At 41.5% G+C, this 16247-nt stretch overlaps 1 protein-coding gene across 1 annotated transcript; it reads left to right on the forward strand.

Annotated features, from left to right (window-relative positions):
- Positions 1-10823: 10823 nt before the first annotated feature.
- Positions 10824-15694, forward strand: LOC132259535 (protein suppressor 2 of zeste). Its single transcript, XM_059757201.1, has 4 exons — positions 10824-10955; positions 11032-11386; positions 12197-12437; positions 12823-15694. Exons 1-4 carry the CDS (start codon positions 10838-10840, stop codon positions 15625-15627), a joined length of 3519 nt encoding a protein of 1172 aa, XP_059613184.1. The 5' UTR covers positions 10824-10837; the 3' UTR covers positions 15628-15694.
- The last annotated feature ends 553 nt before the right edge of the window (positions 15695-16247 follow it).

Genomic DNA, 16247 nt, shown 5'->3' on the forward strand with positions numbered 1-16247 from the left:
GGCTGCTGCGGTGGCACAAAGGATTAAATTTAGATCATCCCAAGGGTGATGGCGAGATGATGCAACGTGATATCGCACGTTCGTGCGATGAAGAGAGTGACATTGACATGTATCGGCGGGGCTCGAGGGGAGCGGAGCCCCCGCCAGTGCACGGGGATGCAACTGTTGACAAACAGACGCAAGCCGACGGCGTGATGGAGTGAGAGCTTGTTGGGTGTTGGGACAGAGAGGCGAGAAGGAGAAAAAAAAAAGTGGACGGAATAAAATGAGAGTTGGGAACGGAGAGTTTCGAGCGCGGAGTGGAAGAAATGCGGGGAATGCTTGTCGCTCGGAACAAAATGGTTAGCGTCGGGGCGTTCGCGCGCTGTCGGCAGTGATCGGGAGTGACGTCAGTGACGAATAGTGTACGGATTGGCGCACAAGAATGGAGGCGCGGTTACTTAGGCGGGGTCGATAATTCGCTTTTCACTCACAAGCCGCACGACAGTCGAGTGCTGGATTCCGAAGAAAGCGGTAGTGCTGTGTACACAGTGTTGGTACACGAGATACTTTGACAAGTTGCCTCATCTGTCAACCTTCATCCACTCGATTATTTTGTGTTTTCTCACACCCACTTGAGGAGTCTTCTTGCTGAAGACTTTGTTGACATTTTCTCAGCGTGTCTCTGCGCGTCGAGATGGTGAGTTGTCATTAATGCATTTTCCAAAAAAAAAAAATTTCCCCCGTCATCACAGCACGCCACAATTTCCCATCGCCAGCTTTGATGGCTTTTCCTCTCCCGAAAAATTGTGGCAAGCGCGCAAGAGAAATTGAGATTCTGCTGCGACATAGCATTTCACATATCAATACTGAAGCTATGTAGCGTACATGCGAAGACACTCGGGTCGCCCGAAGCATAGCCGAGCGCCTCTTCGGCACTCGCGATGATTTCGGTAAATTGACACACAACACCAACACACTCTCCCCGTGCGGAGAGTGCGGTACGTGGGACAGCACGAGTGTGTGGGTATTTTTCATAAAGTCACTCGACTCTATACATGGGGATTTACGGCGTGTGTTGGTTTCATCGGCGTTCAGCGCGGCTCATGATAATAATAAATTGATGTTTAATGAAAATCTAAATCATCGGCTCACGCTCGGGCGCCCTCGTGTCGGCATCGGCCGCGATTTTACTATTTGCTGCTGTACTTCGCCTTCGAATCGAACTGGCGGATACTGAAGACGTGCCACAAGTCGTGGCGAGTGAAATAATAACAAATATTTATTACTATTGCTATTGCTCTCGCTATTGCCCATTTAGGCGCTGTATTTTCCCTGAATCACCAATTTCCATCCTCTGTTATTATGCTTTATGCTATATATATATCGCCATGGCCTATTTCATCTCGCTCCCGCTCGCATTCACTCACGCAAAAAGGGTTGCTATTACTAATTCCAAATGATAATGATAATAATTTGAATGTTTACTGCTCTCAATTTCACCCATTCAAGTTCCCACCTTCACAAATTCACAAATAAAACATATATTTCTAGTAATGAAATTCATTTCACAAGGGGTTGCATTAGTTTTTGAATAAACAGAGAAAAATACCTCTTCATGCCAGTCATTGCAAAATATTATTATTGGGGTTACAAAATTGGCGGCACAAATTCTTCCTCGCCCGTTTGAAATGTTTTGGGAAAGACAAAAATTCAAATTAATGTCAGTCCGTATTTTTTTTTGTTTTCACTATTTGTATGCATATGAATGACGATTTTATTGGATATTCCGAGAGAGTGAGAGAGATTATATGGTGGATTGACACACAGACGAATTGTTTATTTCACATTGAGAGTGATTGAAGAGACTGGGAATGGAAGGTTTTTTTTTTTGGTGTTTCAAAATAAGACCAAATGGTAATAAAAGCGAAGAAAAACGAAATCAATTGATGATTGACAGAGGTGACATTCTCAGCTGGAATCCATTTATTGGGAGTTGTTTGAGATGGAATTGATTAGGGGCAGAATTTCGTGTTAATTTCAGAGATTAGAATCACATTTTCTGACTTTGATCGCATCGCGGTGCAATTGTCGATGGTGGAATACAATTAAAGGCACATTAGACATACAATTTACGCATATTAGAGGGACAAATTAGATCTCTGAATATATTTGCTGGTTTTCCTACAAAATTGTAGTTCGAATTCTTTATTGAAAATTGGCAGAATATGTTTTAAATTGTTTATTTATACTCATTTCGCTATTAATAACACAACAGGACGAAGTGAAAACACAAGGATTCGGTTTTTAATTGAAACCAAGATCTTTGAGAGGTGCAAATAGTCGCTTTTAAGTATTTAAAACACGAGATAATCGTCAAAAACAATGGTAACTTGTGTATCAATACTGCTCCACTTTGTCCTAATACACGTAAGCATCATCTAATCACCATACAACATACATAGACTTACATATTATGCTTCAATCCCAGTCAAAATCACAAACAGAATATTATATTTTCTGCTAGACAAAACATTGATCCGAAATAATGCTTGCAATTCGATGATATCAGATACATTATTTATAATCTTCTCTATGCTTTTCTCAAGCAATCTATATCAAAACAACACAATAAAAATGTCGCTTCTGTTTATTGTCGAGACTGTGGCCGAAATATCCGCACGGAAAGTGGAAAATTGATCCGAAGAAGTGCTCTTCTTCAGTCCATCATAATTTGCATTTTATGCCATCGTGTGAGCTCGAATAAAGGCCTCTTCGACACAGTATGGTTTATCAAAACATTTTTTATTGGGACGACGCACATTTAATATGTATGCTCTTTGGTGGATGACCTCAAAGTCACGCCGTTTTCTCTCCGATGGGCCACGCATGTGAGGACATCTTTCACGGAATTTAGCAACTACGCTAACGTGCAAATTAGTGAACAAACACACATGTGGCCTCAGATTCCCGCGCTTTTCGCAGCGTCTCTTTCTGGTGCAGAAAATAAAAAAAAACCTCGCGCACACACACTAAATTGATAATTGCTTAATTGGTTGATAAAGGCACAAGTAGATTAGATACTCTTCTTCTCAAGGGGATAGAATTTATCCCACGTCGCGATGTTCAATTCGACTGTCATCGCGAATAAACTATTAATTTCTGTTGACGGCGATAATCTAAATAATAGTTGGCATTTAAGTTCTTTGAACGAGAGCTGAGATGTGAAAATTGGTGCTAAATGACGTCGTCACTGACTTATGCCGCGTCGCAATTCTTGTCATCATGCCAATTCTCCTCTCGCGAGCAGTGATTTGCGCTCGTTGAATTGCAGAAATCACAAACTCTCGACACTTCATTAAACATAGACAAATGCGTTCTGCATTGACATCCAATATGCTGGCGAATATCTTTGGTATTTAGACTGAGAGAAGTATTTCCCTTGTGTTTTTGCGAAACCGAAGCATGGCATGCTGCGCGTAAATAAATTATTGAACCTAGAAATTCAAAACAGTATTTCAATTTGGTAAACATAATAAATACTTGGGCGCATGCAACAAGGGGGAGATGATAAGCCTAAAATGTATACATCACGTCTTGACACTTCCACAATTCCTCTGCAGAGTATTTAAACACTTCAGACACTTCTGAATGAATTTGAAGGCGTTTTTTTTTACACTTCTTCAATTGTTTTCTACACGAAATTCTGACTGATCACAGTTTAAACTCTTCAAATACTTAGCTTTAGGAATGTAAAAATTGATCTTGATGTTCTCTGATTCGTTAATGACAAATTTGAGTCTTGATTTTCTTAATTTTTGTTCGGAATATGTTTAAAAATAAACTCTGATCAAATTGTGAGGTTATGAATCTGGCTTCAAAAATCCTTCTTGAACTGAATTGAACCTTTTTACACCAGAAAATTTGTGAACATTGCGAATAACACAATGTTTTTTCAAGATATTGACTTTAAATTGGCCATTTTGAGGCTAAAACCGCGGAAAAAACTAAGCAAAAAGACAATTTCCTAGACAGAAATGACATTTTTGAGGTTATGATTGACTTTGAGGCTTTTTCTTACCTAATATGAAGTTTTTCTGAACACAAATCTTTAACTTTGCTAAGAAAAAGAGAAATATTCACAGATTCAACACAATTTTCATGATTTTGAGGACTTTTCAATCACCAGAATCTGTCTTAAATCAATCACATAACCTAGAAAAAGCAATAAAAATGATTTTTCTAAGCAGAATGACGTAGAAAATGCTTCAATTTGTTGAAATAGAAGGTTTTGCAATGCAAATATTCAATATATTTTACCTCTTCCAATTCCTAACACTTCCATAAAGTTGTACATCGCTTCCAGCCATAATATCTGCCCCTTGGCATATCATTTAAAGAGTGCAATTTTGCTAATAAGCGATGCATTGAGAACATTTTTATATTGTCATAATAAATCTGAAGTGCATAAATTGCTGTGAATAAAAGTTATAAATCCATAAACCAATTTCAGTAGCTTTTGCTAAACAGTTTTATTGATATTCTTAGCTCCGCCTTATCAAATGCACAACGTGACTTTTGGGTCTTGGCAATAATTTATTTAAGAAGCTTAATTTCGATGAGCAGAAAGATTTTGTTCAAAAGACTTGTGATTTTCTGGCTTTCTTTTGAGTCTTGACGATCTCTAGATTAGATTGTCGTTGAAGTTAAAAATGTTCTGATGGGAACTTTGTTGAAATTTCAGAAATGTTAATCGCTTTGAAGATGTTTCTCTAATCTCAAGTATTTAGTCTCCGTTAAACATTTCCGATGTTCGCGTTTATTTTTATTATCCCTTCAAATTGACTTTGTACAAAAATTGTCTCGTGAGTGAAATATTTGCTTTAGAATAACATTAAAAGAATTAACATAAATACACAAACACACACAAACGCCATTTAGAAGAATATAATTTTATTCAACGGTGAGACGAACACTTTAATCGCGTCTCGCTTCTTTGACGATTTCTGAGCGTGATTGAGAGTTGGTTCTCCTTTTGTTCTTGCAAGACGATTGAAGCATTTTAAGTCCAGCTAATTATATACGATCTCTCACGGCTCTGTGGAGCACATTTTTGCGCCAAGACTCGATTGTTTATCCTGGCGGTCTTTCGATGGCGAAACTGTCAGCGCGATAGTGCAAAAATGGTGAGATAAATGACAATTTGCAGTTCGGTCACGTAGTCAGTTATAGGCTAGAGTTGGTGGACTTTTTCCTGCCACTCTTCGTCGTCATTTTCACAGGGCATTATCGCTCATGAACAAGCACTCCCGATAATGATAATGAGTGATAAAAAAAAAGAGGCGAAAACAATCGGCGAGGTGCGGATGCCGAAAAAAGAGTCTGCACAAGTCGCGCTGAATCTCGATATGGAAGGTAGTCTTGGCGATTGTTTATTGAACAATTGACTTGGCCAATTTCGCGCGATTTTCTCTCTCTCTTGGCTTCCCTCCTTTGCTTAATTATCAATTTTCTTGCCTGGCAAGCGAAACATATCGACGCAGATGAGACTCTCGCGATGTGCTGCCGAGTCACAGCTATTGCAGCGAAGCGGAAAGGCAAGGGGGAGATAGTATGTCTTAAATCAGACTGTTTATACATTGATTCCCAAAATGTAATCAATCTCTTAAGTTTCCAACCGTTATTTCTGCAAGAATCAACTTAAGAACACATTTTCTGGTATATTTTCCGATCATAACCTCAAAATATAACTAAGAGATCTTCAGAAACGCTGTTTAAAAGCCTTCTAGATCACAAAATCATCTCAAATTTGCTGATTCAGAGCACAGAATTGTCCGAAATGTTTTCTAAATACACATTTTCCAAGTTTAAATGACTCTTTTTGAGGTTATGTTCAATCTTAGTACAATTTTCATAGATTCTTGACATCAAATGGTGATCTTTCAGACTTCAGTATAAGAATTGATGAACTATAATGCGAATTATTCACTAAATCCGTCATAGATTCGTTACATAACCTAGAAAAAAACAGATTTTTTTATTGATTCTGTATGAAAATCGAAGGAAATCTAAAGATTTGGCATAATTTGTCTGTAAAAGAAGCACTCTGAAAAGGAATATTGTAACTTCTACTGATCTGTACACCACTTCTGACTGTATTATCTCCCCCTTGCGGAAATGTTTCGCATAAAAAACACACAAATTCCTTCTGCATTCATCTCAAGAATCACAGTTTCCGTGTGTCGCGGACGCTTGTTTGGCTTGTGGCGCAGCATAGAGAGATTATTTTAAAATCAAAGGTCATCAAAATATGAGCATTTGCATAAGACCTCGTCTATTTGCCACTTTTCACCAGTCGCGCTATTTCGCAAAGTGAGCAAAATCGACCGATGAAGATTGTCGAATGAATCGCAGCTGGATAATGAGTGTATAATTTAGGGGAAATCCGGCGTGGCTTCGGGCAATCTTCCGCTCTTGATTAACCCAATTTCTTCTGCGTCTTACACCGGAGTGTGTCCTTCGTTCAACCCTTCTCCGAAGACGACAAACCAACCCCCTCCTCTCCACCCCAAAACTCAGCTCAACGCGCGATGCTGAGTTCATCAATTTCGGCCGTGTACACTTTATTGCTCTCAATAAAGCCCATGTCGGAGTAAATTGCGCGAAAAGTCTGCTCCAAGAAGTCTCTCTGGACTCAAAGGAGAAGTGCGAGTGTGTTTGTTATTACGTTTGATCGCGAACACGTTTTGTATTTCGATTAAACACGACAGATTTTTTTCTCTCCTTCTTCCACTTTTGCTCCAACATTTAATTCATTCGCGACATCACTTTTTATTTTCCTCCCGTTTTTCTGCGCTCTTCTCTTTGGACTGCTTTTCATCATCTCCTTGTACGCGCGCGACTTTTGTCGGTGGAAATCTCGTGCGCTGGTTTGCCTTCGGTTTTTCGGGCACAAACAAAAGAAGACAACCCAGGGTTGGGATGTTGTGTGTTCGCGCGATGAAATGAGGAAATATATAATAAATGTTCACGGGGGAATTTATTGCGATGCAAAAGGTCCGGTTTAGGGTTGAGCTCTCGATGTTTTATACTTCAGTAGCGGAGAAGCATATTTGTGTGTATGTGAAGTCTAATAAATGCAGCATTAAAGCGCAATAGTCGCACTTAATTGCGCGGAAAGAGATGTAAAACATACGTATTTATGATAAGGAGGAGCCACATATCGATAGAGTTGTTTAGAAAAGCCACTGGAAATGGTTTATAGATTTGCTGAGTTTACAGGAAAATTGTTGACAAGGGATTTATTGGAATTATCACAGAAAGTATTGAGAAAACAATAAAAATCATATTATTTGCATCAATCTAATCTCACGCTGAGTAAGAGAAAGATGTTGACAATTTACATTCATAGCTAATTGTGTTCCTTTTCTGCTTTAAATTAGATTAGATTGAAATAGATTTTATTCTTGAATTCCATTTTGTACGTCTTAGAAGTGTTGTTGTTCATAATTCTACACATTCTGATAATTTCTTGGTTTATTTCTTGTAGTTTTGACTAGATTAAATTGATTAGAACTCATTCAGATGATTTTTAAATATTTTTTAAGGGCGATTTGTAAGTTTATCTAATATTTAGAGCAATTCCCACTCAATCATAGGAATGTTAAACTTAGTTTTTCAAGCTAAAACAGAGTTTTATAGCTTTAGAGCGATTCTACATTGTGTAAAAGAAGAAAATTCGTGAAATTTGCCAGGAATTTCAAAATGCAAACTTTAAAATTAGTAAATTCACGATAAAAAGTATTTATCGCAAAATTCTTTTGTGTTTATGCTTGAAAATGAGAGACACAATCACAGATTGATCCATCTTTGCAAGATATTTGCAGATTTTTATCTGTCATTTTTAACATAATCGCAATTTTAAGCCTAACAAGTGTGTTTTTAACACTCCTTTTTGCCTGAGAATTGCTCTAATTGTTTATATCTTTAATTTTTTCAAGTCTCTTAGCTCCAATCTTTGTATTTGTCAATTATTTGAGTGATTCTGGATTCTTCATATTTTGTTTTTTGCCATTCTTTAGTTGAAGTTTTTTATGAAATTTGCAGATTTATCTGTTTTAATGTGACATTCATAAGGACTTTCCAATTTATTCGGGTTAATTGAATTTAGCAAAATGATAAATGTGGCGCCCCATCTCTTAATCTCTCAAAATGAGCAATCCATCATTGAGGATGGCAAACACGCCTTCGGCTTTTAGAGAAAGAGAGTGAAAATGTCGATTTGGACTGAAGAGGAATAAAATGTCACCAACAATATGCTGGGAATTGTTATCACAATCGGAAGTGGAGTTTAAAGGTCTGGCGGGAACACAATTCCAATTTCCAACCATCGAAATCGTCAATCGCAGCTCGGCTGAGTGCAATTTGGCGTAATGAGGAAGCGGAACTCGCTCTTATGGATGATCCTTGACACATAGCAAAAATCGATAGCCAACCGCATTGAGTACGCTTCCGACGGGCACGTTTATTAATTATTCAGGAGAATAAAGAGGCGCGCACGAAGCATTTTGTCAGGCGGCGGCAGAGGAAACTGTGTTTGGCGGCGACCACGTGGAATGCCTGCGAAATTGCGCCTCAATCTTTGCGCGCCAGTGGAAAGTGTTTGTGGCTTCATTAGGCGATTAGTAGCAATTAAAATCAATTTCATGAGTCGTTAAATATTGACTCTCGCGTGTGGAGAGCCCCGCGCAACACGGTAAACAATTCGAGGCGCGCACGGTTTTGATGGTTTGTATAAATTAATTCGCACTTGTATGCAAAACATCACCTTTCTCCGCACCGAAAAAGAAAACACAACAATTCGTCTCCGCGTGATACACTTTTCATCATCAACCATCAATCTATCTCCCCTTGAGCTTTTCCTCCGTTTTTCCCAGCTTGCCACCCACAACTGTGACGCTGTGGCGGTGAATTTAATCTTCCCATGCCATCGCAATTTCTCGTGCAATCGAGGCTGGAGTTGCGCAAAGGCGCATTCAAACGAGCACTAGAGGCTCTGGCAAGTGAAGAGAGCCACTCTTTGTACTGAATGGGGTGTAAAATTCAGTGGAATTTGCATGATGACAATTTTAAGGGTGCATCTGCACTTTTCCTCTGCGAGAAAAGTGGTTTTGAACACTGCGCGACATTCGCATAAAGCCGCAGTCCGTCAATTTAGCACAATGGAATAAATCAGTGTTTTGCCCGTCAAAAGGCAATTCTGTATTTGTCAAGGGGGAGATAGTATGCCTGAAATCTGTACACCACTTCTTAACGTTTTTAAACGCATTTTCCATAGCTTTTTCGACTTCTTCAACTGTTTCTCACACTCAACGCTGATTTATGCTTTGAAATCTTCTGATCAAGTTGTGAGGTTATGAATACGGATTACTTTACAACCCGAAAATGAATAAATAAAGTGAATCTCTGAATGTTTCTACTAGATAATCATGTTAAATTTGCCACTTTGAAGCAAAAAACCGCGGAAATAACTCAACAAAGAAGCATTTTTCTAGACTGAAATTAGATTTTTTGAGGTTATGATTGATTTTGAAGCTTTTTCTCAATCAATATGAAGTTTTTTCAATCGAAAATGCTCTATTTTGCGAAGAAAAAGAGAAATATCTGCAGCTTAAACACAAATTTGATGATTTTGAGGGTTATTTAATCAATCAAATAACCTAGAAATGCAATAAAATTGATTTCTTTTAAGCAAAATTAATTAAGAAATGCCTGAATTTGTTGAAATAGAAGGTTTTAAAATGCAAATATTCGACAATTTTACAATTTCCAATGCCTAACACTTTCTGATCATAATATTTTCCCCTTGTTATTCGTCAGTGAGGATGATTTGATAGTCAAGTATTTTTCAAACACACATAAATGAGGGGAAAGATTCTTGCCAAGATTCTTGCACAGTAAGAAAATTCTTCTGCTCCACTGGAATTATCTGTTCGTTGCTTTTCCATTCACGTTTTCAATTATTTTCCTTAACGGATATTTTGCTGCCAACTCATCTGCAGATTTATCAAGACAAATTGAAGAGAGACTCTTAAGAAATACTCAAGGAAATACATCTTATCAATTGAATGCATTGACAGTAATGAGTTTTCGGTTAGTTCCACCTTCCCAAATCACCTTCCAATTCCACATCTAATGCTCATTTCGTACATTCGGAAAACATTCTCCTCTTCACGGTTATATTTAACAAAAGCCAAACGTCTCGGGCGCGCAAAAAGTGTCCAAACAAGCTGCTCAAACAAGGAAGGAATGTTTTATTGAACACCGTTCATGTGACAGAGTGGATTTAGAGACGGTATTAAAATATGAATGAGCAATATTTGCCATATTTCACACAGTAATTTGCATTTTAATGGAGTGTGTCTCTGAAGGCGAAGCTCTGGATCATTTGATGGTGTAATTTATGGGAAAGTCATCAAAGATAAGGGACACTTCTTTTCCTGGGCAATATTGAGCATTGGAAATCATCTGTGTGTGTGGCCGGAAGACAAAGCGAATTTCAAATTCCCCACGAACAAAATACCATAAAGCACACGGATTTTTCAATTCCGCCAATTGTTCATGTTGTTAAAAGGCGAAAGAGATCTTCCGACAAATCAAATTTGACACGCTATTACTGTCGACCAATCATGGGAGGGGATTTCATTTGAGCGATCATGACTCATCACGAAGATAATCCATCTTCTTAAGGCCTCTAATGTGACTCCAATCCGTCAGGGAAATTGAGGTTCTCTATTTACTCTCTCTCTGGCTCTCGTTGCAGCCGCAAAAGGCATCGAAAGCCACGAGCGCCGCGGCGATGAAGGCTGATCCCACTTCTCGCCGCCAAGTGCGGGACTTCAACGGCTTAATCACCTGCTCAGTCTGTCAGGGGTACATCATAGAGGCTACCACTATCACTGAGTGTCTGCACACATGTAAGTCGTCTTGACAATCAAATGGCGCGCGGCAATCTCAACATCCCCGCCAAATCCCTCTCTCTCTCTCTTGCAGTCTGTCGCTCGTGCATCCTGAAGCACCTGGAGAAGAGCAATCTCTGCCCCACGTGCTTCCTGAAGCCCGTGACGGTAGCCAGTCTGCGGCCGGACAGAATCCTCAAGACGCTCATTTACAAGCTCGTGCCGGGCTTGTATCAGTCGGAGGTCCAGCGCGTGGCGGAGTTCCACGGCGGCGCCCTGGCGGGCAAGCTGTCCGCCGGCCGGAGGCGCTTCAGCGGCCTCGTGGGCATCCCGTCACCCGAGGGAAAGGCCTCACACGATGATGACATCAATCACAATATCAGCAGCAAGAAGAGCGAGTCTGAACACTCTGACGATGCGGACTTCTTTCATCCCGAGGAGCCCATCAGGTATGTTGAATACACAATAGTCTCAACTCCTCAACGCCGATGAAAAGCATCTAATTGCCTACACTGAGAAAAAATCCAAATTCTCGTAATTCTCACACAAATTCTCAAAGCCCAGAAACCTTTTTCCGCCATTTTTATTATAAAAATTACATTAATTTTTTCATTTTTATGAAATATGTGGGAAAAATATTTTTAATACATTTTTTAAGTAAGAAATTACAAATTAAAATCACGGAATTTCTAAATAAATTTAGTAAATCTAACTAATTTAGGCAATTGTTTTTTACAAATCTGTTAATTGTACCATAAAAATGGTGGGAAAACTCTGAGATCTCAACAGCAGCGCCATTTGCCATCTTGTGGCATCTGATTGAAGAAAATTTTATCTGTTATATTTATTAATTGCTTCTTTGTTGTGATGACAAAATTTGAATTTTTACCATTATTTATGGCAAGTTCAGCTTTAGAAAGAAAATTATTGTCATTTTCAAGGTTCGCGCTTTTCATAAAATATAGTATAATTCTTGTATGATAACTTTTTCATCATATTGTGAAATATTTCCCAAGTCTTTGTGGCAAATTTCCCAATTTCTCCATATAATATAGTAAGTTTTCACCCTGTGCACTGAATAATTGTCACATAAACGACTCCCTAAAAGCCTATATGGGAAAAATGGCCATGAATTTTCCTCAGTGTGGTTCTGCGAAGCATTTAAGTGAAGAGTCACAGAGTGTTAATGGTCTGATTTCGCTGCTCGCGCACAATGTCCGGGAGGGTGTTAACGGATGCGATGTTGTTGTTCTCGGCAGTTTGTCAATGGAGTATCACCCCGAGGCTGCGGTGACTCTGGGCGGCCAGAAGGCCTCCATTCCGCCCATCAGGTATCTGCAGTGCCCCGCCGCGGTGACCGTGTGGCACTTGCAGCGCTTCATCTCCACCAAGTTCGACCTGAAGCCCAGCCTGATGCTCGTGGAGATCATCTATGAGGATGAGATTCTGCCGCGAGACTTCAGTCTGATGGACGTGGCTTACTGCTACAACTGGAAGAGGGTGAGTTGATGAGCGCCCAAAGTTTTTCCACTCTTTCTGACTCTCTGGGGAAGAGGCATGACTTGAATTTTTGCGGCGGGAACGAAAGGATGAAAGAATTCTGACCATTTCTCTCTCCACCCATCGCTGCATATTTTTTTTTGCTCCTCTGTTTACACGATGTTTTTTCAGTCGGTGGGAATGAAATATTTATTTTTTCAAGCCATTGAATTTACAGTGAAATTTGTCTTGCGAATTGGGATGGTCATCGCGATGTTGCTAAGCGGCGAGGTTTCTTTTTTTTGCCACAAATTGATGATAAATAAGGTCATGCCGGGGCGATATCGCGGCAATGCCTCTCTTGTTTCGTTCTATTCTAATTAGACATAAACATAAAACCCTGCAGGTGGCCCCGATGCGATTTTACTATCGTATTTTTATGCAAACACCCGAGAAGAGTGGGACAACAGATAAAAATAGAAACTACATGACGAAGGCGGACGAGAAGAAGGAAGTGAAGGCTAAAATCGGCGCGGAAAAGAAGATGGAAGATGTGAAGAAGGGCAAGGAGGCCAGTGGTGGAGTCATGAAGACATTTCTTGCCACCACTGAGACGAAGACGCGCGATGAGTTTGAGTTTGTGGACGAGACGGCGGTGAAGAATGAGAGTCAGCAGTACAATTCGCTGACCAGGCGTGCGGCTGGTGTTCCGATTCGGGATAATGTGCCAAATGTGCGCATTGAGAAGATGAAGCTTGAGGATGGCGTGAAGACGGTCAAGTTGACGATGATCAGTCCCAAATCCGAGACGACTAATGCGAAGCCCAAGTTCAAGATTGAATCTGCACAGGTGAATGACTTCAAGCGACTGAGGAGCAATGATAGTGAATTTGGTGATGTTAAGCCACAGAGTGTTGTCGTTCCGGAGACCAAGTCAAAGACCAAAGTGAGCGCTCAGTCGAGCGCGAAGCCCTCGGCCAGGGAGAAGAAGAGCCCATCGGATGGGAAGAGGCGGAATGCGGACGATGACAGTCCGGATGAGTTGTCGTGTTCGAAGAGTAGCACGAAAAAGTGTTACATTAACAGGAATAAGAAATCACAGCATGAACTGGAGAATGGTACAAAGCAGCCCAATCTGCCAACACTCAAAGTCGATTTGACGAGTCTTAAGACCAAAATTACTCTGCCCAAGGCGGAGAAATCGCCGGACTTGAAGCTTTCGGAGCGACCGAGGACGGAAATTGAGGAGACGAGTCCCAATAAGTACGAATATGTGAAGAACATTGGTCTCCTGCCGATCTCTGACGTGTTGGAGGCGAGAAAAGCCAAATCCGAGGCGGCCATTGTGCCGGTGAAGGAGAAGAAGCGCAAGAAGATGAAGCATTCGAAGGAGCCCAGTGAGAAACGTCCTAAACTGCATGCTGAGATGATCCCCAATGAGAAGGAACCCATCAAGCTGAAGCTGAAGTTTACTAACAGCAAACCTAGTAAGAATGAGAAGAAGACTCCGAATGGAACAGGAGAAATTCCCAAGATTTCCATCCCACTTCCTATTCCAATACAGCCGAAGACCTCTAAGGATTCCGTGGCTGAGATGAGGAAGGTGAGACACAAGTCACACTCATCAGTCAACACTGCTCTCAACAGAACACTGTCGGAACAGTCAGCGGCGATACAGAGTCTCGTGCGCCGCATGAGTGTGGATCTACCACAATTGCCCTACATTCCGCCGACTTCTAACAAATCAGTCAGTAGTCCTCCGCAACCCAAGCCTGCTCCAGTTCAAACCACCAAGCCAAGTCCACCGCAGAGTCCCAGAGTCAATTCCACGCAGGCTATGCATGTGAAGCCTGCAGCTCCTAAGGCCTATCCTGGCCTGCTCTCGCCCAAGGCTGCAGACCGGGGAAGTAGGTTCAGCTTCCCCATGACTTCGCCGACCTACAACGCCAGACCGGCGTCTTTTCCGCCATATCCTATGCCTCTGTCGCGACCCCTACCCCCGCCAAAGACAGCCACATCGACCTTCACTGCATCCAGTACAAAGCCCCTGGTCAGCGTCCTGAAGAGATCCTCGAGCCTAGACGCCTGTCCTGTGGCTCCGAAGCACGTGCGCATCGAAGAGCCGCCCGTCAGGACTCAGATGCCGCCTCTGAATCGCACCAACTCCTCCCCGCCAAAGTCTCCGGAAAAGTCGCCCTTCTACACCTCCACAATGAGTTCCACCTACACCCATGAGAACAACGTGAAGAAGCCCTTGCCGATGCTGCTGCCGCCATCTTCGATCAGTGTGACCAAGATGAGTGACGTGCCGAATGCTTCAGCGCCGGTGAGCAATGACAAGAGACCAGCTGTGGAGATTGTGAGGATCAATTCCAGCACGCCGGCTATTGATCAGCAGAAGATGCCGAGTCAGAAGACCATAAGACCACCGCCAGCCACAATTCCACTGGTGAAGATCAAGAAGTCAGCAGCCAACACTCCAACCGTGGCCGCCAAGCCAGCAACTTCGCCGCCAATTGTCAGTTCCACGACAACGCTCACGGTGAACAACAACAAGGTTCCGCCATTGAACATCTCAGTGGCGAATTTGAAGAGTCAAAGTGCTGAGAAGGACCGCGAAGGCGCCGGTCCTCCGATGTGTGACAACATTGGCGCTCTGGATCTGTCTGGCAAGTCCAGCAGGAGTCCAAGTTTGGAGAAGAGTCCGACCGCGTTCAGTGCTGAGGAGAAATTGCCTCCGAGCAGCAAGAAGGCGAGTGAGGAGACCAAAGCAACAGTGCCGAGCAAGCCTTGTCCGCTGCCAATGCCCAAGCTCAATGAGATCACGAAAGTGCGGCCGCCGAGCACAACGGCCCTGATGCGACAGCAGAATCCCTCAGTTCGAAGCATTCCAAATCCTTCGGCACTGGCGTTTAGGAACCAAGTTCTACCTGTACCTCCGGAGAGCAAGACGCCCAAGAGCACAGTCGCGCCTCTCCAATCTACCTCAGTGACCAACTCTGTTGCCAACACAGTGACGTCGGAGAAGCCAAAGGTGACCACTCCGGATCTCGTGGCAAGCACCAAGACTCCCATCGTGAGTCACAAGCCGGCGCCGAAGCTGGAGACGCCCGAGGTGGTGAGTATCAAGAAGAACACCATCGAGCAGGTCGCCGCCACCTTGAGAGCTGCAGCCGGAGATCCGCTCACCAAGGTAACCAAATTGAATTAGAGAGTCTTGATATTTCGTCGGCATTGTCAGTATTTACGCTGTTTGCATTTTGACAGGATTGACAATTAAAATGAATTGAATCTTAGTTGCTGTGAAGAACTTATCGACACTTATCGATAGGAATTGCGTGAAATTTAGTTGAGATCAACAGTCTGAGGACTAATTAGTCTTTATCAGTCCTTTTTACCCTTAAAATGTGGTTAAAAACAAGGAAATTACAAGGATTGCGTATCGATAAGTGTCGATATGTTCAGTAACTTACCGACACTTCAACATAGTGGAGAATTTTCACACTAAATAGGACTAAATAGTCCTTAAATGGTTGATTTTAACTATTTTTCCCTGATCTTGTATTAAAATTCGGTCTAAATTCATTGTCGATAACTTGTTTGTCGATAACTTTAGACAAATTACAGAGAAAAGAAGTCTTATTATATCTTCTTTCGTGACATCTGTAAGTATTACTTTGATTTGCTTTACATCATTAATTAAATTGAGCATTCAATATGGCAGTTTTGCAAATTTGAGCGTGTAAAACTGCCTTTACAATATAAGACATTTAAATACTTCCTTTCGTCGACTTCTTGGCGGTGTAAATGCTGATAATGTCGATCTTAAAT

Source organism: Phlebotomus argentipes, unplaced genomic scaffold (assembly GCF_947086385.1).
Source record: "Phlebotomus argentipes unplaced genomic scaffold, Phlebotomus argentipes genome assembly scaffold_18, whole genome shotgun sequence".
NCBI lineage: Eukaryota > Metazoa > Arthropoda > Insecta > Diptera > Psychodidae > Phlebotomus > Phlebotomus argentipes.